Raw genomic sequence first — 27,627 nt, forward strand, 5'->3', positions numbered from 1 at the left:
AAGTGTGACACTGTATAAATTGAACAGAACAAGCTGTATCCTGTTAAGGTTATTTTTGCAACTTTAATACTGAAATCTGACAGACAGTTTTGCTTCATTTAAAGTGCTAAACTGCAAACTGAGGTACAAGTCGAGGGAATATAAAAAAAAAAAAAAAAAAGGAATTTGGTAGGATGCGGCGTTATAAATAATCCCGTACCCTCCCACAGCTGCATTCAGATGGTGAGAAGAGACACGGGAAGAAGACGGAAGACCTGAAATAGCCTTCTGAAACAGCCCGGAGCATGATGGGAGAGCAGCCTGCCTTAATTCCCACCTCTTGTCCTTAAACGTGTGAGCACGCGCAAAAAAAAACCAGATGTCTGTTTACTTTCTCCTCCCTTCTCATTGGATTTAAATAAAAGCCACCCAGTTCAATTGACATGTCAGAGAGAAAATCAGAGTGAAGCAGGAATTTATGAGTAAACATTTCATTTATGCACCCCTCTCATGTTTATTCATTCATGACAAGGGCTATAGTGATGTAAAGTAATGTTTCCGTTTTGGCTATTCATTAGCTTGTGTATTGCCTGAGGTGTAGCCGCTTATAATGGTTGAAGAGATGTTTTGGCAGCGAGAACCATGCGGATTTTCAGTTTATATTCATTTACTGTAGCAACAGAGAAAAAGCCATGTTGCCGCGTTTTTGTGTAGAGGGAACGGCGTTGTGTGTGTTTGTGCCCCAATTCCTTCCTATATATTTCAGCGAGAAATTGTTTTAGTGACAGCACTGTTTCCCGATGTGCTCATCACTCAAGCCGGCCAAGGTCTCAGGTGTGAGATGTTACGATGCATCAAGGCATCGCTGATCAATATTGATTGATCCGTGCAACTTCTGTGTATACTTGCGGCCATTTTGTGTGATTCTATTTATGTCATTAATATGGAAGACTTGCTGTCAGCTGTTAACCTTGCAGAGAACTTGAGTAGAAATGAATGGAGTTGGTGGTTAATGCATTCTTTGAGTAGGACGGATGAGGAAGAGTGTTTGTGTTATATAACGTGACACCAGATGGTTTAAAAAGCGCCCTTATATGAATTTGTGGGATTGGATGTGTGAAGGAATGCAATGAAATCTGCTTTTTTTGGTTTGAGGTTGTGTTGACTTTTTTTTTTTGAAACCACTTAAAATGCTAGTTAAATGCAAAAGCACGAAATCGACTTGAATTATTTTAGTCCAAACATTTTTTTTTGGGGGGTAATTTAATCCTGAAAATAATCCAGAATACATTACACTATGGATGAATGAAAGGTCAAATACCTCACTTGAATTATCTTGTGTTATGTTTAACAATATGGAATTTGTCTGCGGTCTGTTCAGTGGCTGCAACCACAATTTTTTTTCACTGCTGTCTTGAAGGCACATTTCTAGAAACTAGTCACCTTGTGGAGACAGATGTTGGAGAGTCTGACAAATGATGGTAGCCTGTAGAGCAAAATAGACCTGAATAACACAGTAAGAATTGAAAATAACAGAGAAAGGTGAAGCCAAATGCAACAAAAGAAAAGCAACAAAACTGACAGTGATCCAAATGGAAAGAGCAGCAGAAGAAATTGTGGGCGGAGCTAATTAGACAATAAAACAAAAGTGAGACTGATTAGCTAACAATGACGCAAGAGCGTGGCTAATAAAATCCGGAGACATAATTAATGGAAAAGGTTGAAAAAAACACCCCAGCATAATAAAACATGCTAACTCCACAGATGAAGACCAGAACCCGAGCAAATATTTCCAGAATGACCTCATCAATGGTACCTGATGGCAGCCGACCACAAGCTGCCAAAATAACAAGTCAGTCTATCTGTCGGCATCTGTTAGCACACATTTCCAAGGAGGTATTTTTCCAACCATATGTTATTTATCTCTTTACATGCAGTTTGATACGCTTCGAGCATTGTCAGATGTAATCATTTATTTGCGGTGAATCATTTCACAAGAGCCTTGATTAGAACTGTAATGTTTTATATTGATAACAGTTGTAATGTTGTCGATTTCCTGCAGGCAGGATGATAATCGGACGTCTAATGCAACACATCCGTGGCAGGATGATGCTAAATATAAATCGAATCTGTCTGACTTCATTTCGGCAACACCTGTTCAGCATTCATTGCTTCAGTATGCATTACAAACTAATTCCATGACAGTCTTTCCTGCCAAATAAATATAACAAAATGGGGAGCTCGGATCTATTGAGAACAAATAGCGATGAGGGAAAATGTTTTCCGAATGGGATATAACGGCTGTTTGCTCTTCACATGTGCCACCTATCCACAAAATGTCACGGAAATTGTCGGTGTAGCGTTTGGGTAATCATGCCAGCTAACAACAACAAACAATCTGGTGAAAACAATAACGATCAGTCTGATACTTGGCAGCGATAAATGCTGTTTGTGTTTTTACACAACAATATCTAAATTTCCATTATTCATCTTAAAAAAAAAAAAAAAAAATTCAGATGACAAACTGTGTACTGCCATTGCCATCTGGCATATGCAGGCAGGAATGTTGACATCAACCTTTGTCAAATAAAATCCAATGTTTTTCACTCATAAATGTGTTTTTATGTAGTAGCAAAACATGTTATCTTAAATGTAACGCCAGATTCAAAATACAACACAGCCAAGTTTGGTCCACTGGAATAAATGATTCATGAACACACACAAAAAAAAAAACATCCATTGCCCTCCACCGAGACATTAGCATTCATGAAGAGTAGAATTGGTTTATGTTATCTATTGATGTGTAGAGGAGGGGAATTACATCAAATAAAGGCTTTTGCATGAATCAGCGCATCACTAGATTCAATTCATCCTCAGTACAAATTCTTGGAGCTACTTTTAGCTCACGAACAAACAACGTGCCGTTCAGAATAAAAGTTATGTAAAGTATTGTTTAATAAATGATCTCATTATCTGAAACCGTAGATAAGGAAAATTCTCAATTGTTGTTTCCACTCTCGCCAAGCGCGACATGTTGTCACCTAGCAACGTTGACAACTGCAATCGGACAGAGATGGTAGAAATGGAGCCAGAGATTTTAATTGAGTTGATGAAGCCCATCCAGCTCTGGCAGCAATACCACAGATTAGCTACTCATTGCTAGCTAAATAAAAACATTTTCAAACAATTATGATAGCATCTTGGTCTGACACCCTGTTTGTGTGTGATAACCCCCCGAAATTGAAAGTTTTTAGGCCGAACTAAAAACAACATTATAGGTCAAAATAATGATGCCATCCAAAAACTGCTTTGCATCGTATCCGGGATTATTACAATCGTCTGTGATGCATTAACCAACATAATCATCCATTAATGCCTGTTTTTGGTACGACACCACAGAAGAAATTTCTTTGATTAAAGCAATCTGTGTAATGATGATCCTGATTATGGTAAGCTATATGAGAAAGTTTAGATTCAAACAAACAGTTTGATAAAGAAACAAATATCTGTGCAATCATGGTCATCCATCACTAACACTGCATGGCGTGATAAGAGGCACTAGGGAAATCTAGAATTGATTACTTTGGGTTCGTACCTCCCAGATCTGATTATAAGATATTATTTAGGTAATTTTGGTAGTTTTTGTTTTTACATCACAAAAAGAAAGTTTCAAATGCAGCATCATTTCCTTTGTCTTATTCTGGGCCCAAATAAAAACTGAAATGTAAAACAGCATTAGAATATCGATTTCCGTCTTCCTTCTTACGGTATGTTAATTCTCGCTTGTTGTGCAGAATAATGGCGGGATTTGCATTAGCAAGAAGATGTGACAATCAAAAAAGAAAGCCCTAGAATAAGCAAATCAACATCCAGGCATTTGCCACGAATCAATGCGGCGCCCACTCGGCTCTTCATGAACTGATGAGCTCGCTGAGGTACACGATGAAGTTCCTCGTGTCCTGCAGCCACCGCGGCGAATCCAAAACAACATTTGCATTTATGGATTTTCTCTGAGCGCTCGCGTTTTGTGTCGTGCTCTTGCTCGCGGGGATTGGGATCCCTATTCATAGTCTTTATCCATTTCATCTACTGTACTGTTAAATGCAAGCTTTTGGAATAACCCTGCAAATGCAGTTTTCAGTCAGTGAGAGGCAAGGAGCATGGAGGCTTTACATCAGTTACCTCAGGGCACTTATTTTTATTTTGTAAAAAGCAGCTACGGGGTTATGTTTCCCTTGTACCGTGTATATTTATACAATACGACGTATTCAAGTGTGTTTTATTTTGAGACAGAAATGCAAATATTGTATATCATATCGTCTATCTAGCTATGCTTCCTCCTACTCTTTTTCGAGCATTCTTTGAGTTATTTATTTATGTTTATATATATATATATATATATATATATATATATATATATATATATATATATATATATATATATATTTTTTTTTTATTTTTTATTTTATTTTATTATTATTTTTTCTCAGTTTGTTGGTTTATTGTTTGTCGTGCGGACTTATATATGGAATTTTAAAGTGTTTATTTATTTTTATCTCTTTTTTTGTTTTGGATGTGTTCGAAAATAAAGGTATCAATCAATCAAATCAAATCTCTATAGTCCATGAAACATCACCCTGGTTCTTTTGTGATATTACTCGACTATCGCTTCGGTATCCTCCTCCGTCGTTGCAATGCAGCCATCCCGGTTGCCCTCTACTGCACTTCATGATTCACAGCTGGCACTACTTCCTTTCTCCTTGTCAGTTTTGCCCTCAGGCCGTCCACCTGAGATTCCTCGCATGGTCACCCTCAAGGTCTCAAATATCCGCTTGGGATATTCCACCAGGCTGTCACCTCCAACCCCGAGGCCGTCCGCCTGAGGTCTCCTTGCTTTGTCCAACTCCTAGGAAGCCTGTTAAAGCTCCCCGATGCCATTTTGCTCCCCGGATATTTGGCCCTAAATCAACCTTCAAGTAGATCTCTCAGTTGTCTTCAACATCAGTAACACCAGCTAATGCATAATATACAATGTAAATATTAAACAGCCTAGCTGTGCCATTAATGGCAAATAACTGACGTACATAATTGCCTATACATGCCAGAAAATGGCGGCAAAGCACTAATTAACATTCCATTCCTCACTTGATGCAAGATGGTGGTAAATAGATACATGAAGCTTCTCAACTCAAGAAAGATAGTGCCAAAATTGATTGGATTAAAAATCTGACATGATGCCTTAATGGTGCGCCTTATAGTCTGGTGCGCCTTATATAAGGACACAGTTTTAAAATGGGCCGTTCACTGAAGGTGCGCCTTATAGTCCGGAAAATACGGTACTTATAGATGAGCCCACCTTCGCCTTGATTCTACATAGAGAAATTCTTTTTCCAAATTGATGTCAGGTGCTGATTTCACGTTCCGCTTACTTTTAAGTTGCAGGTGTGCTGAATGTTCCAAACAATTTAGCAATCCCGGCGCACACAGATGACTATTACACCTCCGCTACTATTTCACTTCAATCCGAACGCTTCTTGCATGATTATCTTCAAGTGTAAGTGTTTGTGTTGAAGGGAGGCGACGAGTTGCATCTCAATGCAAATCATTCCCCGCCTGCCTATCAGCCGTAGCTGAGGTGATGCTCTGGCGTATTGGCAAGTGAGACGGGCAGGTCGATAAGGATTTTAACTGCATTTTAAAACGGGTAATGGTGGCCTTTATGCGTGTCATTGTCACTTACCCAAAAGTCACGGTTCCTAAGCGTCGCCATCCATCACCTGCTAGCCTGCCACATGCCTCCCTTTGCCAAACTGATTCACTTAAGTTCTGTTTGTTTGTTTGCTCTCAAAGTCACTTTCAGTTATGATTGAGTTGGACATTTGTTTTAAATTTATAAAGCTATTGTCTTACTTTTTTTTTTCCCTGCAAACAAATCTCTGCTAAATCGTTAGCCCTTGAAACAAAAACAGCCTGTACGGACATTTACGACAACAGCAAAACACTTCCCTTGATAAACTATGACACTAAAACTTTAATTAAAAAAAGAAAACCCATGAGAGATAATGTAAAATTTATGAGTGAATCACTGCCCTCTGTTTTGCTTAGGGCACTTTTCACCATACGGTTTTTAATGATCAGAATGGTAAGTGTGATGGAAGTGTGTTGTTTAGTTTCAATAATTGAAAGACTGCCGTCTAAAGCTCTTCCAATCACAGTCCCACATGGCTCACACACACACGTGCACACACACACCGCTTTTAGATTAGCCCTGGATCAGGTGCTTATTTATGTAAATGGGAAGTCTCACCAAAATAACATTTCAGTCATTATAATTACCCAAAGAAAGATGATCAATAATTCATCCATACTACTTTGCAAATAAGGATTGGTTCAAAATATGATAAGCAAAGAGGTAATGGCTCAAATGGTAATTATTTGAATATATTACAATTAGATACGCTAAAAGACTCATAAATAATTTACCATTTGGTTTTTTTCTGTCTCCTCAATGTACTCAAGCTCTTCATTTTCTTTGTACTGCCTTTTTTTTTTTTGACTGGGTCTAGTTAAAAATGATCCCTCGCTAATCGGACAAAAATCGAAGCTTGTTTACTACAATGCTACTAAATTAAAATGGGTTTATTTTATACGTATAAAATAGTCAGCAGGTAATTTTTTTAACTTGATGTGAAAAAGTCGGCTTTCCTTTTCTGTGATTTCCTGTAAGTTCCTAAAGACCTGATGCAAGCTGGCACAAACGTTTTACAAAGAATTCCATTGTACGCCTGCAGTGTCTGAATACTTTTTTCCAGACCCAATTATTTTGTTATAAGGAGACATTTTTTTAATGAGTCTCTGGCAAGCCGGAAAAGTCTACCACACATGCTGAGCAGCTGTTGCAGCATTACAACAACCCAATGGTTCTATTAAAAAACTATTTTACCATCAGAATGCGTCATTAAAGTTTACTTCTCAGTGTATCAGTGGAAAAGGAATGAAGCCATTTGATCTTTGCGGTAAAGGTGTTTAGTCGCCCTAAGCAATTGTGAGGAGTCGTCCTGATTATCCAACATACCACAATCAGGAAAATGGCTTAAGTGTGCGGTTACGATTTGTTATATTTATACAATTAATCCACTCAGGTGGAATGGTTAGCATGTCAAATACTTAAAAGACTCAAATGTCAAACCATCATCCTGCTTTTCAACATTTTGGAGGATTGCATGACCTCCACCAAGTGCTCATCTAAATGATTACCGCCACGAGTGTGTTTTACTTTTGGCTCCAAATGACAAACCAAGGATAATAAATAAATAAATAAATAAATAAATAAATAAATAAATAAAATATTTTCAGATTATTTTATTTTGGGCAAGCACACAAAATAAATAAATACATAAATAGCAAAAACAAAAACTGAATGAGGCATAAAAAGCTAGAGAGTAAATTTACTATTTACTGGAGTTTCATTATCTCTGGCAAAAGAAAGCTACCTTCAGCTCTCAGCTCCAAAGAATACAAGGTCAATGTTCTTTCTTTAAATCCGAGTATTGGAAGTAAGAATAAAAAAAAGGCTGCTATAAACAAGCACAAACAAAGAAAAGCTTTGCACTTTCAAATGACCCGTTGCCGGATAGTAGCAGTGAGAGTGTTTACGCAATTGTTGAGTGGAGATAAAGAAAAAGAAACGTGCAGCCATCATAATGGATTCAAATTGAGTTCTTTGTTTTGATCTGCACGACACTCCGACGTTGTATGATTCCATGCATGTTATGCCTGTGCGTGAGGAAGAACTAAGAATTCGTGCGTGTGCATAGTGAATATACTAGTTCCAAGGTAGCCTCATTTACATATAAAGCACTGAGCCCACAGGTCGTAAGTGGACTTTAACAGTGAGCGCTGCCATTTATTGCTTTTCATGCTGCAGTGGATACTTGAGAGCTGCAACTTCTCAAATGTAGCAGTGAAATCCATATACAAATGACCAACAGTCATCATTGTCCTGCAGTAAGAGCACATTCACACTGAGAACAAAAAATAAAAAACCCACAAAGCCTCACAATCGTCTTTTTAAAGGCAGCGGGATGCACAACTATTCTGTGACGTACCAAAGTGGAGGGGAAACAACGTATTTTACACTTATTGCACCAAACTATTTATGTCAAATTGTTCCCCAGACATTTTGCATTTTCACAGAATAATCCATCAATGTCAACGTAATCTGAATTGGAAATTTTTTACAAACCCAAAATGAACAGTTTTTGTCTCGTACAGTCAGCAGCGTGGGAGATTTATAGCGATGGCATTATTCAAAAACATAATCTTAGTTTTGCCCGTGTTATTTATTAGTGATTTATAGTCATCCCATTTACCTGAAAACCAAACTGTCAGGAAAGGACAGCGCAATATGCTAACAGCTGATATGAAAATATACCCGGGAAGATTTCAGCTGCACACATATGTCAACGAGAACTGCCGTTTTGTCAACACTACTCAGCACAGAAATATACTGATGACATGGAAACATTTACATCACTGCACAGCAAACCATGAAGAAGCCATTAGCTTAATCACCTCTCATGACATTGTTTTTTTCCAAATTCCAATGATTATGCTATTCTATTACAATCGTCATTATTATGATAATCAAGGCCATGAGGGACTACAGTGAAGTCGCGCTGATTGGCAGAGTGCTTTCTCTCAGAACTGAGTAAATTGACCTTAAATCATATTGAGTGATGGCATGCATTGTAGAATTGTGGCTGGTTGGATGCTGATTATTTTTATATATAAAATTTTACTATATACTACTATACTACTATATTACTATATATAATAATTTATTTATTTATATTATTTTATAGATATTATTTATATAATTTATATATATATCTAAATAAATTGACTATATATATATATATATATATATATATATAATTATATAATTTATATATATATATAAATAAATTGACTATATATATATATATATATATATATATATATATAATAAAATCAATAATATTTAAGGAGTATCTCACTGTTACATTTACGGGCTTATGAAAAAAAATGGAAAACATTTATATATATATATATATATATATATATATATATATATATATATATATATATATATATATACACACACACATAATTTATTTTATTATGTATAAATAATAAAATAAATAATATAGAAGGAGTATCTCACTGTTACCTTGACATTTTCTTTACGGGCTTATGGAAATATGAAATTGTAAAAATAAAATAAATAATACATAAGGAGTATCTCACTGTTACCTTGACATTTTCTTTACGGGCTTATAAAAAGATGAAATCCTGCAAACAAACATAACTTCTACAAGGCATGTGCTGGAAACTTTTAAATCACTATAAGCAACCATTCAGACACCAAGGATATCAAGTCAAGTCAAAAAATAGAGCCAGCAGCTTTTCCAGCAACTGATGACAATGTTGGAAGTGTACAAGTGTGGCTGTTCCACAGTCAAGACGACTAATCAAAACACAGCATAGAAAGTGTATTTGTTTAAGACTTGAATGACATGCACATAAATACAGACTGCAGCAATTTACACGTTCCTTCCTAAAATTATCGGATCTAATTGCTGCATTAGACACAAAATACTATTCATCTAACTAAACGGGGATTTCTGGTGCCTTCAAGAACTTTATTTTCCGATTTAAAGAGCTGAGACTGCTTGATGTCTGTTCCTTAAAAAATACGAAAATAAAGTAGAATGTCTTTCCCTTTCTACAGTAGCATTTTGCATCTTGACAAATTCTTTTCGTTAGCGCTGCTGTGGTTCCAGCCCAAAACACACTTGTGATCTGATTTTGATTATGAAAATTCCACAGATCATCTGGGGCAGGTTATCTTCCTGTAGAAGGCGTCAAAACAAAACTTGCTGTCTTTTAACTTTTTATGCTCCACATATCTGGAAATAACTACCGGCAAGCTTGAGGTTTGCTGCCATAATTTCTTTACTTGTTCCTCTTCCAAGTGCTTTTCACTGGAAACAGGTTTGTGACAAATAATTCATATTTATTACTCCACCCTAAACTTCACTCACCTTTAAATGAATTCCATCTTATTTTCTCATTTCTATTTTATGCGTCCTCTCAAATTTACCGTATTTTCCGCACTATAAGGCGCACCTAAGAACCTCCAATTTTCTCAAGTGCGCCTTATAATCTGGTGTGCCTTATATATGGACAACATTTTAAAATGGGCCATTCATTGAAGGTGCGCCTTATAATCCGGTGCGCCTTATAGTGCGGAAAATACGGTAATGTAAAGTGCCTTTTCGCAAATTACAGTGCTATTGAACAGTCACATTCACCAGCAGTTACCTTTAAAATAGCATCAGTTAAATGAAAATGACCTTGGATCTGGTAACCATATTGAGTCCAGTCTTCAGAGACCCGTTCCTTTTATTAAAGCCGGACTTTGGGGAATCATGCTTGCCGTTGACTAAGGGGAAGTCACTCACCCAGATTACCCTTTAGCCATGGAAGAATACGCCCCTGTGCCTTTGACTACTTATTGCTTCCTGCCGCACAGATCGTGCATCTATTCTATCGATCGGCCTTGCCTGTTCCAGAACTCTAATTGTACTGCCGGCCTGGAATTTCACCTACAGTAATAGGTTACACAGAAGAATAAAGATGCATTCACTAGATATCGATCAAAAGGAATCCACACCTCCAGGAAAATTAACGAGACAATGCATATGGATCGATATTGCTTTCCTCACACTACCATCCATCCTGCTTCCTCTCATGCTGCTTGTTTGTAATCCAATTGATAGTGACGGTCCGGATTTGCAAAATCTATATTAGGTTGTCAAATATAAAATTGACACAATTTTCATTTTGGGGGGATATCTTCTGTGCTTACTGTGCTGTCGACCAACAGAAGAAAAATTGGTTTCATTTAGATCAAGATTAATAATAAGTTAACATTTTGTGCAGGACCACATCAATAATTGTTGCTTTTTGGATAATAGTGGAATTTTAAATTGTAATGTTTTGAGTTTTTCTGTTGCTTGAGTTGGCTCATACCTGTGATTCTTCTGTTTCTCCAAGGAAATGTGTTGAGCTGGATGGAGAGAACACGGAGGGTGTACACCCGGGAGCTGTTGGTGATCAGAGCCTCGTCTTAATTGTCAGGGTTTCAAATTGATTGCTTCTCAACAGAAGAAGTCTAGATTGGGTGGCTCTAGCTTGAATGCTACAAAAAGTAAAATTATATTTGTCAAGTTAGAATCTAAATCACAGGTGTCAAACTCAAGGCCCGGGGGCCAGATACGGCCCGCCACATCATTTTATGTGGCCCGCAAAGACAAATTGTGCATCAAATTCGTGTGTCATTACTAGAATTGCAAATTGTCTTCACTTTTATTATCTTTTTTAAATATTTGACCAGTTTTTACTCATCTGATTTGAAAATGAGTTATTTGTCAGTTTGTTTTGTAGCTTTTACTGTATATAATATGAGTTGCTCATACATTTATTTGGGTTTACAGTCATAATGACCCTCCGAAAGAAGCTGACTACAATGTGGCCCGTGAAAAAAATGAGTTTGACACCCCTGATTTAAGCTAACTCTTGAACTGAAGCTTTAGGCTAACACTCAGGCTAGAGCTGTCCAACCTAGGATATGTGCATGGACTGATGAAATCTGCTCATCTGTGAGGTAAAAATAAGCACTTCTGTAATGTTGTTTTGTGATGCCTTTGGATATTCTCATTCATCCAGGTCACCGTATTCACAGGGCATTCAATCGATCGCTACTGGACTGATATGGTTGTCTTAACGGAAAATAAACCTTTAAACACTTCTTGTATCGACGAGCTGGAAACAAAGTGAGGTAACAAGAGTTATGGCGACAAGCAAAATCGCAATACTGGCAATTTCCTTCCCCTTGTGAATTTTGGGGAGTTTGTTAACCATTAAATGGGGCATTTCTGCAACATATTGGCTAGGAATGTAAACTACAATATCAAATAAAGTTATAAATCAATTTGTTTGTTGTCCAATTTATATTTTTCCTTTAAACTGTAAAGCACTTCGAGTTGCAATTTGTATGAAAAGTTGCAATACAAATAAAGTTTAATTGAATTACTCAAGTTTGCAGAAGTTATATTTACACAGGAAGTAAATAAAATTGCAATTCAAACACTTTATTTTGAATTATTCTCTAAAGGGTTTAACTTTGATACATTTTCTCTACAGAGGTCACAAATTAGCTCTCATTTTTCTCTCGCAGGTCTTACATTGCTTCATAACATCCTGTACTGTTTCTTCTTGTTCACAATTATCACCATTCTAACTAGAATGTTGTTAAACCCAGTCTATAAAACCAGCTTACCCCGTTCGCCCGCCGACTGCTTGTGCCACCTTCCTTTTAATCTCATTTTCACATTCTTTCCAACTTCCTTTCCCTGGAGCTGCACTTAAATACCACCCACGCTTTACTGCAGACAGGTGTAACTCATAGTCTCCGCCCACCAATTAACCAGGTAAAACTGTGGGTAGAGAGAAAACTAACTAGCAGGGAGAACACAGAATATTATGAAGGACTGAAACCGCCCAAAATAAATAAATAAATAAATAAATAAATAAATGAATGTAAAGTTAAAAAAACAATATAAAAAAAATCTAATAGAAAAATGACATTAATATATATATATATATATATAAATATAATATATAATAAAAAATATATAAAAAAATGGATATTTAATTGGATTTATATTTATTTCCACATTTATTTATTTTTTATTTTTAAATCTTTTTTGTATTGACCTATTTTTGTACTTATACATACAGGACTGTCTCAGAAAATTTGAATATTGTGATCAAGTTTTTTATTTTCTGTAATGCAATTAAAAAAACAAACAAATCAACTGAAATATTGCAAGCCTTTTATTAATTTAATTTTTGTTATTTTATTGCATTACAGAAAATAAAGAACTTTATCACAATATTCTAATTTTCTGAGACAGTCCTGTATATTTGGTTTTTATTTTTTTATATATTTGTTTTTTATTTCCATATAAGCACACTAGCAGGAACATTAACAGCATGCCGAGTACAAAAAGTAAACAATGTACTAGACAAATAAACAACAGGAAGATTGCAAAGGACAAAACCAATAACGAAACAGGAATCATGAATATTGCAACCAGCATCAATCCCGATGTTCATATCAATGCTGCGTTCTTATCATTTTATCATATCTGATGTTTGGCTTAAAACAATATGAATACGGTTAAGTCTAAGACGATTATTACGAAGTGGATTCTTCGAAACCACAAGGCAGAAAAGCACTCAAACACTCAATTAGTCACAGTTGATGCGTTGCCCTCCCATGGCGAGACCCAGTACAGAGGTTTCGGGTGTCAAGCATCCTGCTGCCTGTTTTTTCTCAGTGAGCTTAGCAACAAGAACATTTCATCATTAGCTCTTCTGATATACCATACACACATACAGTATAGTCGCTGACCATGTTATTCGCTAGCTCAACCGTTTTCACCACCCCCAAGAGTGCAGGGTTCTTTTAATTGAAGGCTGGAGAAGGTGAACTTTCACAGTTGGTAATTAGGGTTGTTAAGCGTCAAATGTTACCCGTAAAATGCACTTCTCGCTGGGTCAATTTGTTCCTGCACCTGAAGGGAGCACTCTGAATGAAACACAACTGATCAGGGTGATCATTATGAGATCCACACTGGCATTTTAGCACTTTGACACATCCGTCCTACTGGGAACGACATTGTGGAAGTGTTGTACCATTTGTGTTTCACGTGTTCGAATGAAGTGAGATAAAAAACCTTTTGTGGTTGGCTATTCGGTATTGGTACCTCCAAAGCATTCCATTATGAGCATAGTATATACCGATTAAAATGGCATGTATTGGATTTAGGAAAATGAAAGTGAATGCAAAAAAACTCCTTTAAAGTAACGAGTACAAAGCCAAGGAATTATAATATAATATAATATAATATAATATAATATAATATAATATAATATAATATAGTACAGTACAGTACAGTACAGTACAGTAATATAATATAATATAATATAATATAATATAATATAATATAATATAATATAATGAATAGGAAAAACAAAAACACTTGGGAAAAGGTCATTTTGTTTTGAATACAACAGTATTGTCACAAAAAATATGTATAATATAATATAATATAATATATAGAAAAACAAAAACACTTGGGAAAAGGTCATTTTGTTTTGAATACAACAGTATTGTCACAAAAAATAAGTAGTGTTTTTTTGAAAAAGAAACACATTTTTAAAAAAACATCAAGCTTTTAGAATTGTAGCGTAATAATAATAACTTTTCGAACAGTGATATATATTGTTTGTTGTTTGTTTTTTATTGTTTTTATTCTTTAAATCATGTTCGAAATAAAGATTCATTCATTCATAATAATAATAATGATAATAATAATAGTAATAATAATAATAAGAAATATAATTATTATTTTTAATATGGACCCTGAATGTTCGTAGTGCAGCAGTGTCTATGAGCAGCGTGTATCTTGGGTCCATGTTTCATCTCATCTGGTCTTTTTACGAGCCCCCCGGGCACTTAATGGAAAGATGAAAAATGATCACCAACAAGGTGGCTTTATAGATGGCGCTGACATTTGCGGTTACACCTATCAAGCACTATGGGAATATCAGTTTTCTATCCACTGTACTCTTCTCCTCCTTTCCCCGTCGTCATCTTTAACCTTTGCCTTGAATTACTCCACGTCTATTTCTTTCTGCATCACGTTGACTGACAAGAGTAATTCCAAATTCCTCTTCTGCTCGCCATTATTTACCTCTCGCTCTGCATGCATTACAACATCTATCTGCACCGAGAAAGGGCCAGCTCTATTAATTAGGAGCATGGTAGCGTTAAAAGGATCCACAGGGAGAAGTGGTGGAACAGTTTCTCTCAACCTGCCGAGCGTGTCCTCCCACAGTGCTGGTGATTAATGATGTCGGCCATATCAGGGGGCTCTTATCAGACACGGACGCTCTAACCAAACAAAGCCAGGGTTAGAAACTCGCTGTTTAACTGATGAAGTGGGACCGATGGCGAGAAGAAGCCGAGAGCGAGCATGCATCCTAATGAGCTCGGGTGTCGATTGTTAAGAGAGCACGCGGGAACATTAACTGGTCGTCTCCATAGTTTCAGGCGAGTGGCATTTGTGTTATTATCATTGTGTGACTACTCAGCATTGTTTGTTGGCAGGCATATCTTGAGGACTACTCCATCATTACCGTAAATGAAATCGTTTTCTTTGTTCATTCTAGTGAAATGAAATTTCCTCTAAAAAGATCTTTTTAACAGGAACTGCCTTCTTCTTTCACGAAGAACCAAAATAGATTCTTCTATCTACTCGATTTTTATAAATATGCGAGGGAGCGAGAGTCACCCCTCCCCAAACGTTCACGGAGAATCAGTCCTCCTGAATCTTGCAAATACTGATCAGCTAAAAACAATTTTCTAGGTAATCAATAATTATCGAGCAAACCTAATATAATTTTGTAAATTAAAAGAGTCAGATTTAAGAAATAAGCAGAATTAATATGAAGAAACTGATTTTATAATTTATCAGGCAAACTATTTACAACCAGTTTCGAACACAACACGTTCAAATTATAAAATACGAACAGAAATTGAATCCCAATTAAAAATACAACAGCTTAATGGGCCGTGAGTAACATGCTGAGTGTGCCTTTTTTGCAAGGTTACGTCTCGTAATGGGGCCCTCTTCGAATTAGTGATCTTATCAGATGTGACGGAAGCAGCGAGATCAATAAAACAATCTCTGCGTCTAATCTGCTTGAATCATCGCCACGAGTTATGTCAGTTATCCTCTTGGTTATGTGATATGTTCACTTTCAACTCATGCGGTTATGCTCGCTGCATATTCCGCAAGTGAAGTTAGTGAAGCTTTCCCCGTGCCATACATCAGTTCTATCTGTCCCCAGCTGAGAGAAATGGAGAGCGGAGGAGAAAGATTGGATTTCGCCTCACTGACGATGTGCCACTACAAAGGCGATATCTCTCCTCCGTGCTTCGATTGCTATCTCTTATGGGACAGACGTGGAATACTGTATGAGACACCTTGCGACCATTCTTGGCTTTATTATTATTCCAGTTGAGAATGTTGGAAAGACGCTGTATACTCATTTGCTCATTAAGAGTTTCATTGATGGGAATCCGATTACAATCTTGACAGGAGATTTTATTCGTTTTTGATTGGAGAAACAATTGACGGCAAATCGGTTTTGGCACGATGGTGGACGAAATGTTATCGTCGACGGAAGGAATGGGCAGAGGTGGACGGTAGGAGAAGGTAAGGGTGGAGAGCGGCAGTCACATGCTGAAAACTATTCTTTGAGGACAGTGGATGGGTTGGGGGGGGGGGTTGACTGGCCTGGAAAACAAGCAACTCCCAAAATTCACAATGTCCACCACGCCCCTGCTCCAAGGTCCGGATGTCATCCATTAGGCCACGCCCTTTAAGGCAGTCCATCTGTTTACATTCACTTGTATAATGCTTAATTTAATATCACAAAATTTAAAATGTCTTATTTTTCTTCTTCTATAAAATCAATAATAAATATTTACATTGATTCTACTTAATATATTATATATTTCTATTTTTTATTATATATAATACATTTTAAATTTATAATATATGATAAATATTTAAATTATATATATTTCATATACATTATTTATTGTATATTTATAATATAAATATTACTAACCATTTTTTCTATTAAAACATAACAAATAACTAGTTTTCTGAAATGCTGCAAACCTGTTGCCACCTTCTATGTAAATCCTTTCAAATGATGTTTATCGATTTAGCTAGTTTTGGACCAACGATAATCGATTTTTGCTTGGTGAAACACATTACAGTGGGATTACACCTCTAATCCAGTTGCCTCCTAAAATTGCCATCCTGCTTTCTATTTTGATCCCGTGTCGACTGCATCGTCTTGTATTTGCCAATCAAGAATGCCATTCAACAATCAATGCACGGCTGATAAAGAACAACAGAGATAAGTAGCAGTCCATTATTGTCATGACATTCATGTCGAAACCTCTGACCACAAGTACGTCAAAACAAGCTCTGATACTCTTGGCAACATCCGCAAGCTTCAGTTGAACCTGTGTCGGAGTGGTCGGCGAGACTCATTATCTCCCGCCTCTGTGGTTCATACTGTGTTTCCCCGAAGGCATTTCCAGCACCATTGACTCAGTGCGATTTCAAAATGCCTATGCAGACTGATGCCTTCCAAACTAAAGTATGCTCCTTTCTTAATTAGCACTTTCAAACAAATTTCCCTCTAGCCTCACAGGACCAAAACGCTGCCGAATTAATTATTAACGTCCTTGCTGTCTCCCGCTTTCATTTTCTCTCTCTTTTGAAAGCTGCGATAGTTTCCAAGTTTCTACCTCATTGGATTTGAATGCAGGTAGAACATTCAGTGACAGTTCTTGCCTCAGGTGGGCTTTGACAGCAAATGTTTTGTGTGCACAATAATTAATTTGGACCCTAATCAAGCAAATTAATTCATACCCACAAATATTTGGAGGATTTGAAACCCACTAGTACCGTATTTTCCGCACTATAAGGCGCACCTAAAAACCTCAAATTTTCTCAAAAGTACGCCTTATATATGGACCAATATGGATTCGTGGATGAGGACTAATTTATTAAAGTAAGCTTTACGTGTTTATTTTGTGTGATATTAACGTTTGAGCAACGTTGAGTTATTGATATATTATTGTTTTCACTATTTCGAGAGTTACTATATTGTGATTGCATTAACGTTTGAGCAACGTAGAGTTATTTATTCTATGCGCCTTATAATCCAGTGCGCCTTATATATGAACAGTTTTAAAATGGGCCATTCATTGAAGGTGCGCCTTATAATCCGGTGCGCCTTATAGTGCGGAAAATACGGTAATTTGTTTTTCTTTAGCATTCTCGGTAATTTCTTTCATTTGTGGTTAAATATATAGTGGAAACTGAATGAGTCCTTCCAGGATAATTCCTTCAGGTGTGGAGTATAATGTGTCATATCTCTTTGTATCTGTCAATGACAGACTGTCATAAAAAGAAGCTAAAGTGAGGCCACCGACTTGAAAGGGAATGGATTCGAGGCACAATACGGTTGAAGAGATAAACTTGAAAGGGGGAGAAATGAACCTTTTTCCTCCTTTAGCCTTGGCTAGCCCCCCATGACAGACGTGAGGGAATAACAAAGGCTCACTATGACCACTGCTTTCACATGAGCGTATGTCAAACACACCACCTCTTGAATCCATTATCATGTACATGGGCATAATCTCATCACCCGTTGTGCATGAGGCCTTTTTTAATTTAGGTGTAAAGTTTGACAAAGTGAGTATCTCCAAAGAAAACAACGGGATCCCATAGAGTAATAAAAGCAGGGTTGAATTATAACATTTTATTGGCTTTTTTTCGAATTCTTGGAATATTACCATCAGTCAACGTGGCACTGATTTAATTTTATGTGTCTGTTAATCCTAAAAACATAATTATGCCGAACGTAAGCGGTGAATTGCTTTAAGTGATCACATTAAATAAAAAAAAGTCTTTGATATGCTAATAATGTTTCTCATTAAAACTCACTTCTCACGTCCTTTGCGCATCCTAATTGGTTTATTGTTCATTTGTGTTAAAAAATGCCCCCTGTTGAGGTTATCTTTTTTTTGTGATTGTGTTTGAAAGCAATTAGAAGTGATATTATAATTTTAGAGGCTAAATTTTATATTTCAAACCAGTTTTGTTATTCACATAAAACATAAGTATACAATTGTAAATAAATCAGATGTTTTTTTTTAAATATTCTAAAAATAAATATGAAGGTTCAAATATTCCATATAAAAATAAGTATTGATATCAACTGAGACATGATGAGGTATTTGCATATGTATTTAATTTGCAGAGGCTTGAAGTCATTCCAGCAGGGAGTGAACTCTTATTCCTTTTAGCCTCAAAGCTCAATAAAGATTCATCATTCAAATCATCCCCTTGGAGAAAAACTCACAAGAATGAGTCAGATTAAATTCACTCTAATTTTACATTTACCCAAAATTGACCTTAACTGGAATTACTTGACAAAGATTGTGAATAGTGTAAAAGTATCTTTTCTTAGCAATGCTGTCCTGTTCTGGAAAAAAAAAGATTATTACTGCAACAAATCTGCTTATTAAGAGATGACAATTGTTTAAAAGACAATTGAATGCCCAAAAACTAAGAACAATGCTGCCATTTAAAAAAAAAAAAAAACTTTTCTCTATTCAACAAATTTACTCAGCCACAGATGGAAAATTAAATAAATTATGTAGGATCAATTTTGATCTACACAAAGTTTTAAATGTACATTTGGCTTGACATAAAATGATAATTGAGAGTCCAACTCCACTTATAAAAACCATCTGTAACGTCATTAGTTTTCTTATTTGTTGAGTCTTTTTTTTCCACAGGTGCTCCGGCTGTCTTGAGCACTTTTGACATTTGTCTTGGATTGTCAAACCATCTGTGAATTTGATTAGATTATCTCTTGGAATTCAAATTCAGCCTCCAAGGTAGGGAGATTATTTACCATTGAGCTTTAGCGGCGTTCTACCCATTTTTTTCCTCTAGTTTGGCACATAAAAACATAAAAATACACATAAAAACTCACTTTCATACGCTGAGCTGGTCTTTGATGCTAACTTAAATTGGACATGGCAGTAGAAAGTAATCGATTATTTCTTGGGTTGATAAAGGTGTAGCTTGAATGTGAAGAGAAAATGGACTTTGCCCGCTAATCTCTGTTATATCACCATTTTGATGATTTACTCTGAAAGATGTGAGCGTAATCTGCTGGTGGAGCCGTGCTGCTCTCCGTCAGGCGAGATGTTCTCTTTGATGCCGTACCAATGAGGAACTTTTTGACTCACAGGCTTTTTTTGCTCAGCACAGAATGTGTCATATTTCCAACCCCCCCAAAGATGTGAAAATAATGTAATTGCTTACTCCATCCATGCTGCTGGCTACATGTGGATGTGAAGAATGTGCTTTTGGTTTGACGATGGAGGTCAAGAGTCTTTGCCTGCCAAATGTGGTTCTTGGGACATGACCAGGATGCCTCCCTGGCCAGGTGTTCTGTGCATGTCAAACCAGGAAGAGTCCCGAGAGCAGACCTGGAACAGACTGGAGCTAATATGTCTGACAGCTGGCCTGGGCCTTAGGTGGGACTGGGGAGCTGGCCGAAGACGGGGCAGTCTGTCCATCCGGCCTCCATAGCCACTTATTTTGTTAATTTTATGTTTGATGTTAGACCGCATAAAATATTTCGGACATTAAATTTTTTAATCTGTGACTTCGTGCATTAGGTCTGCTGACAAAAATCAGAGCAATCCTTTCATTTAGCACCATCATCCATGACATAATCATAAAACTGCTCCATGTTTCATGTGAAGCGCAATATGCACTCTACTTAATTAAATGAATTGCAAGGCTGACCACTTGGATGCTTGCTTTTCAGCCTTTTTATTACAGGCTTCAGTAAATTAATTGGGTGAATCCCCTCATTCCACTCGGTTGGCTTCAGTGACAGTCAAAGGGAGATAAAAAAAAAATCATTGGATCTTGTCTGATGCAGATACGCTTTTATCAAACATCTTGCGTTGTGATCTGTTCGTGAAAATAACTCAACCTTATACTGTTATAGCCATCAAACATATTTGTCAATCAGATGCCTCTTTTAAACATCAAATCAGGATTTTCATTAGCCTGCTACAAGTCACGACGAGGGGCAAGTCTTGTCTTTCAAGGGTGTTTTTATTCTTTTCCAACTTCCCTCACATACAGAGCCGTCTCCTCTACATTCACTTCCCTGCTTTCCTCTTCCCGAACGCACTACTCCTCGCTGTGGTGCCTTTAAGGGAAGTAGGAGGAATCAACGCTAACAAAAAAATACATCCAACCTAGTTAAGAAATGACCAGAAAAATCACCATGACGACGATTGTGAACATATAGATAATAAATAAATGGAACATCACTGATATATCTGTGAGTCCGTTGAAACTCTCATGCTTTTTTATCTTTTATGCACATTAAGCCCCTTTTAGTTTCACTCAGTTCAGACTTTTAGACAAGGGCACCTTGAAAATAGGCCAAGATAGGTTAAAATCAAGAGAAGCCATCTTTCCGTTTGAGTAATAGCGGCTTTTCTCCATAAACAAACGGCAGAGTTAGAGGTGACTGGCTGATCGCTGCCCCTTGAAATGTATTGTACAATCAGTGAAGCTTGGTGTTGAAAGATCAACCTGCAATATTTCAGGCCAGCTTATACAGGCAAGGACATCATATCAAGCTTCAGATCAGAGGGTTCAATAATGGCTTCACCTCATCCTCTCAGAATGATGTGGCAGAGATGGAAAGAAAATCTTGGCCTTTAAACTTTGAGGATACACATGGCCAAGAAGATTTTTTTATTTTTATTGAAAGACCACAGAAATAGAAGGTAAGAACTCTCACGTTGCATTGATGTCATTTGAGTCATTTCTTACTCAAGTCTTGTCTTTCAAGGGTGGTTTCATTATTTTCCAACTCCCCTCACATACAGAGCCGTCTCCTCTATACAGAGTCAAATCTCATTTATTTCTGACATTTTAAAATGCTACAGCATGGAGGGAAATGGGGAAAAATACAAAATCTCTTTTTAGGTCTGCTTCCTAAGCAAAAAAAAAAAAAGTAGTCCCCACTACTTCATGATTAATAGTCTGAAAATGACTTGAAAGTAAAATTCATTTTCATACCGCTGTAAGAAGAAAATTGGTTAACAAGACTGGCCCTCTATAAACTAACATGCTGTCTTGTAGGACATTGCAAGATATAAAAGTGCACAGGCAGGCAAAGACGCATTGATGTACAACACAATCAATGTCCAGTCAACATACTCCAACACCCATTGATGCAATGTGCTTCAATTTGTAGGACTTTAATTGCTTTTCCTTTTCTACCCTTGTGCTATCTACTGATGACGTCCTTCCCTTGTGTATGTTTTTGTTTTATCATTCACTTATGTTCCTGGAAATTTCCCTCGGGATTAATTAATCTATTTATCTATCTACTGTATGTTTGTGATTAAGTGTTTGTGCGTGTCTTGCTGGTTGCAGATTATTGGCTGCTGCTTCAGGTTTACAAATGCAACTAAATGTTGGCTCAATTTTAATCAGCCAAATGTCTATCCTTGTAGTAAGTATGAAAACAAACGAAAATATATTTGCTGATTTATTTTTGGAGTTTGTTCTTCAGAAATAAAGCATGACTAGATGATTAAAATGAATCGATAAATCGACGACAAATGGATTATTAAATTAATTGCCCAATACGGTGAACATCAATCTTGTTTGAATTTGCATAATTGTTGTCTAGTTTAAAAAGTTCAACAATAATTTTTTATGCACTTTAATGCAATTAAAATTGTATCAAATTATCCGATTAATTGATGGAATAATCGATTCTAAAAAGATTCACACCTAAGCATAACCCATATTTGCCATTTTATTTTTTAACAATAAGAGTCAATTGTGTTTTTACCTCTATTGTTAATGTTACATTCGACATCTATATAGTAAATTTGTTCTTCCTATTTTCTTCTGCAATGTGAGATGGAATTTCTCGACCATGTTTCTGTTTAACATTCTGCAGTATACTCAATGCTTGAACCCATATCTGACTTTGAGCTTGTATAAGGCGATGCAGAGTCATTTCAACTCAATTTATGTGCGACTTTGTCTGATTCCTGACTTTGTATACCTCAGACATTTTTTTTCCGGGTAGGTTAGAAACCTGTCATAAGCCTAAAGAGAAATTATAGAGTTTCCTTCAGACTCCTACACGTTGCTTCGAAAGGTAGAGCAACAGAGAGCATGTGAGACAGATGGAATGTGTTTGATGGTGCAAACTGTTGAAATTCAAGTTATCTGTCTCGACTTATCCAGGCTAGTGGAAAAGAGCCAGGTGACTAAATGTGAGAGATCAAAGTTCTCGTCACGCATGTGCTGAGTGGAAGCCTGAGCGGGTAGTTACCAAGACTCAGGATTTGTGTCCATCAACATAAGCCTTCAGCTGCTTTTGTAGCTCATAGCCGACTTCTGTAAACAGACATTTGCTTTTTCTATAGTTACGATACTATTTGAATCTAAAATTTATTGCTTTATGGATGATGACCTTTGAGGTCAACTTGTCCAGGAGACCCAAATTGTTATTTTAGCAGAAAAGTTGCTGTCCATATTATAATGGATGGAAGAGATTACGGAAGGATCTTACTTTAGAAGTGGAAATGAAAAAAATAAAAAGTAAGACAATCATTCTATGGGCTTCAGAACAAACAACAACCAATTCTCCTCATTCTCAAAGTGCATAAAAATGATATCCCCCACCTCCAAAAACTATACACATGGATTCAACTCTCTGCTAAGCTCAGGGAATTTGAGCCCACTGTGTGAGAAGGAGGAATAGGCTAGAAAGAAAGACGAAAAAAAAAAAAAACCTCCCCATAGCCTGCCTGACTAAATGATGGTGTTGGGATTATTGGGGGCCACCAGTTCACTGAAGCAGAAAATGGGAATATGCTTGTGAGGGCACACCCCGTTTACTCCATCGGGCTCCCGGAGAGACAGATGAGGCAACCTCAGCAAAACATTCCTGCCGAATAAAAACTACGCCTGAGCTGCGAAGGAACGTGCTAAAGCTAATTACAATTCATCACCGCCATTTATGCATTGCAACACCTTACTGAATCCTGATTTATTACCCCCCCCCCCCCTCAAATATGTTTAAAAGGAATGAATTGACAAGAATGAAAACTAATCACATGTATTATAGGGCAGTAATTATTTTCCTCACTCCGTCTTGGATGTGTGCCTGCTCCTGTCTCTGTTCTCCAACAGAACACCAATAATTGTCTTTAGTTTGTACAATAGAAGTTATAATTAGCTTCCCTCAAACTGCCAACCATCTCACAAAGGGAGAATATAATAATTCACTAATTTCATTATAACATTTCTTTTTTTTTTTAGCCCCTGAGTTACTCGTATTCTAAAAAGTTTTATCCCAGGTTGCTTTAAAACGATTAGAGTGAAGTACAAAGACGCTAATGTGTTCCCGGTTAGCTAACATGGAAAATAAACAACTGTTTGCATTCATCCATGAAAATGTGTTGTTTGAAAATAAATATTGTCTACATATCCAAAAATGGCTGGTTGTCATCCAGGTGTCTATCATCTTTGGCAGAGGCGAATTCCCTCAGGATGAGGCACACGAGTTCAAACGCCCGCAGCAACAAAAGAATAAAAGAACCTAAAGCGATTTGGGTTGCCGCAGAGGAAAACCACGTTCCCCAGCTTCATTAGTTTACTGTTCTAATGATAAAAGGTGTTAAGTCCTCATCATCCTCCCCGCTGATGCCTCCGGGCAGTCTCGGCATGACTATTTTATTTCCATCAGCTTCAAAATCCTGTCTGCCTCACCCTTAAGCTCCTATCCAGGGTATGAAACCTGAAAGAGCAATCTGCAATTATCGATTTTCACGTGTTTACATTCATCACTGATTCAGAGCACATGTAGCCTGCATCATCTTTTCACTCGAAATGACCGAGAGCAGACGAGGAAGGAGGAAAATTTTGCAATATGTAAGAATAAAGACTTTGCATCAGATATTTAAGCAGATTGTCAGTTTGGTTCTTGGTGAAAAAAAAAAATTGCGAAACATTTCTGCACCGTTTTGAACTGAACACATTTTATTTGCTATTGTGGAGCAGGAAGACAAAGACCATCACAATTAGTTCTCTAGTCCAAATTGCCATGTAGGTAATTTGTTCCGAGTTTCTGATATAACTCATTAGGTTTCTCCTAATTTAACACTCCAACTAATGGTAAGAGAAACGACAACTAAAGTGCTGTTGAACGCTTCGACAAATCACTGCGTGTGTATAAGTGTGTGTGTTGTATTTTAACCTTGCATGGGCTATTGTATAGACAAACAGCTATTACAAGCAGATTTTATTTTAGATTGTAAAATGTACAAATACAGTTTGTGCATTCAATTTAATAATGTTGTGCCCAATCTTGCATAATTCCGATAATTCTTATTTTCACTTCTGGTCGTTACTTCCAGTTTGCACCCACCAGATCCAGCAGATATAGCGGCAATGAAAAAGCCTTATTCCTATTGTTATCACTTCTATATCAAGGTTTATATTCCACTGAGACTCTTTCGATATAGCCTTATTTTCTCAAAAGGCGCTTCTTTGTATTGCACACTAACCAAGAACTCAAATGACCTATCCAACCTTTTTTTATTTTATATTGCTGCAATCATTTCTATTTGAAATAGCCGAGAAACTCGGTCCTGTGATTTGATGCACCAGAATTTTCTTCTTATTGACTACAAATCAGATCATGTAATCTTTCCTTATGGTGTTCCCCAGGGATCCATTCCTGGTCCTCTTCTGTTTCATATAAGCCCATTTCAAGATCTCTTCCAGTGTATTAGCAATGTCCAGCACTGGCTGACTGAGATCAATCTCATGCATTTTAGTAAAGTAACATCGAAATAACTTTGATTTCTGAAAAAATAGGTTCATGCATTCAACTTGTTTAGATTACTGAAATGCTTTTTTTCTTATATCAAGCGCTGCAAAAACATCAACTTATTCAAAATGCTGCAGCTGTAATTGTATCAAAAGGTACGAGCCCAGTTTAAAAGTCTCAGAATTAGCTTCCGGCTAAGAACAGAATAGTTTCTCTCTTCTCACTTAGTTGCCGTTGACATTACCCAGTTTGAAACCACGATTGGTATGATTCTGCCGCTCAAGATTAGGATAACAAACAATGATGGCGGATGTTTCTGCAAAAACAAAACTCAAGTGGTAAAATGTACTTTCCATTAACCGTAATTTTCCACACCTACACTGCAGCTTCGTTTGGAATTGCACAGTAAACACCGTAACTGTTCTTTGCGGACTCGGTAAGTATGGCCAGGGGGATTCACGAGACGTACACATATCTGCCCCCTCCCTCTCCAGATACACATTTCCCATCCCAGTTCGCATCCTTTTATACACCGTCGGGAGCGGATAGGTCCATGACGTCAAAAACAATGGATGGAATCAGGATTTAGAACTACCTGGGGAAATGTTCTTGTGTGGGCGCGACAATAATGTGTGATCATGGACATAGCCTCACTACTGCTATTTGTTATTCAACTCGCTACTTTCTAACTAAAATTAAGGTAGGCGTATGAACTTTTTACGATAACTGAACTGTGGATCTATTTACCGTATTTTCCGCACTATAAGGCGCACCTGATTATAAGGCGCACTGTCGGCTTTTGAGAAAATTGGAGGTTTTTAGGTGTGCCTTATAGTGCGGAAAATACGGTAATCAATCTGTGGTTTAGAAACATTTGTTGTAATGTAGTTAGTTTTTCTGCGTTTCACAAAATGCATTATATATAGCACAGTGTCCTTTTCGACTTTGTTCAGGAGTCACGTGCTTTAATTCTCATAAGTTCTGGTCTCCTCCAGGTGTTGGAAAATCCTGCTCAAACAGAGGATTACAAACATAAATCAAATCCACTGATACTTTTTCTTGATTTCTTTGAGTGACAGATACACTAAATCTTAGTGAGGGTAAAAAAAAACTATACGAGATCATTGTTGAATCTAGAATGGCTGTGCCGCAGTGGTCCCTATACATCATAGTAAATAATTCACAGAAGTAAAGCTAGCTTCCCCAGGCAAGCACACGCTTGGGACAATATGTGCTTCATCATCCTCAGTGTGAAGGTCCCCTTAAAAGGTATAACATTGACCTATGGCGGCCATTTTGGGCACACATTGTTACAGGATGCCCATTACTCCAAATCCTCTACACGTCGTGTTGTATTGGGTGACAAAAGTGACAGCAAAATGCGATTATGTACGTTAGCCATCCCTCTGTTGTAAATTTGTAAAAGTGTCAGGTGATTTAAAGGTCTACCCAGTGAAATCCTATCATGTACTTACTATTACTTTTATCACAACCTTCCATCGAGGAAGAGGTGATTCCAGAGTAAGATGGATTCTCAAGGCTGTCGGAATCAAGATGAAACATCCTAAGTGTGTGCACATCGACTTTTGACCCAGATTAGATGAAACTGGAACATATTTTAAATACCGTATTTTTTGGACTATAAGTTGCTACACATTATAATCATTTTGCATATGAAACAACTTTTCTGTATGTTTTGGAGCTGCTAAGCATGAATAATCAGAAATGTGACAGTGTTTTTGTTTTTGCTTGTGCAAACAGACTCTAAAAGCGTCAAAGAGTGTGAACCCGTTGCCTTTCTGTTCGCAATGAAATGAAAGCCAGCCATGTGCACATCACTGCTTCTTTCGGTGATGAGGCCAGAAGTGTTTTTATGACATTTTTGTTTGGTAGTGTGCTGTGATATTTTGCCTAAGTTGCTGTGTAGCACTCAGAGGATGGTTATTGACTTGTTCAATCAGGCATATTGGAAGTGGT

At 37.0% G+C, this 27,627-nt stretch overlaps 1 protein-coding gene and 1 long non-coding RNA gene across 6 annotated transcripts in view; one reads left to right on the forward strand and one right to left on the reverse strand.

The window, feature by feature from the left end:
* The window catches only part of LOC125990171 (uncharacterized), a 35,894-nt gene extending 23,924 nt beyond the window's left edge, over positions 1–11,970 (forward strand). For 2 of the 3 annotated variants that reach the window (XR_007488837.1, XR_007488840.1), the window contains exon 3: positions 11,080–11,970. This is a non-coding gene — a long non-coding RNA (uncharacterized lncRNA). Of the gene's footprint in view, positions 1–209; positions 4,328–11,079 lie in introns of those variants that run through there. The other variant, XR_007488839.2, reaches the window with a different exon arrangement.
* Positions 1–12,428, reverse strand: part of LOC125990157 (protein FAM177A1) — a 37,383-nt gene extending 24,955 nt beyond the window's left edge. Inside the window, exons 1-2 of one of the 3 annotated variants that reach the window (XM_068649246.1) lie at positions 12,365–12,428; positions 11,056–11,129 (exon numbers count right to left, since the gene is read on the reverse strand). In XM_068649246.1, the coding sequence (XP_068505347.1) occupies positions 11,056–11,129; positions 12,365–12,410 (120 nt within the window). In that variant the 5' untranslated portion in view covers positions 12,411–12,428. The remainder of the gene's footprint in view (positions 1–11,055; positions 11,130–12,364) is intronic. The other 2 variants (XM_068649245.1, XM_049756952.1) reach the window with 2 other exon arrangements.
* Between the last annotated feature and the right edge of the window lie 15,199 nt (positions 12,429–27,627).

Source organism: Syngnathus scovelli, chromosome 20 (assembly GCF_024217435.2).
Source record: "Syngnathus scovelli strain Florida chromosome 20, RoL_Ssco_1.2, whole genome shotgun sequence".
NCBI lineage: Eukaryota > Metazoa > Chordata > Actinopteri > Syngnathiformes > Syngnathidae > Syngnathus > Syngnathus scovelli.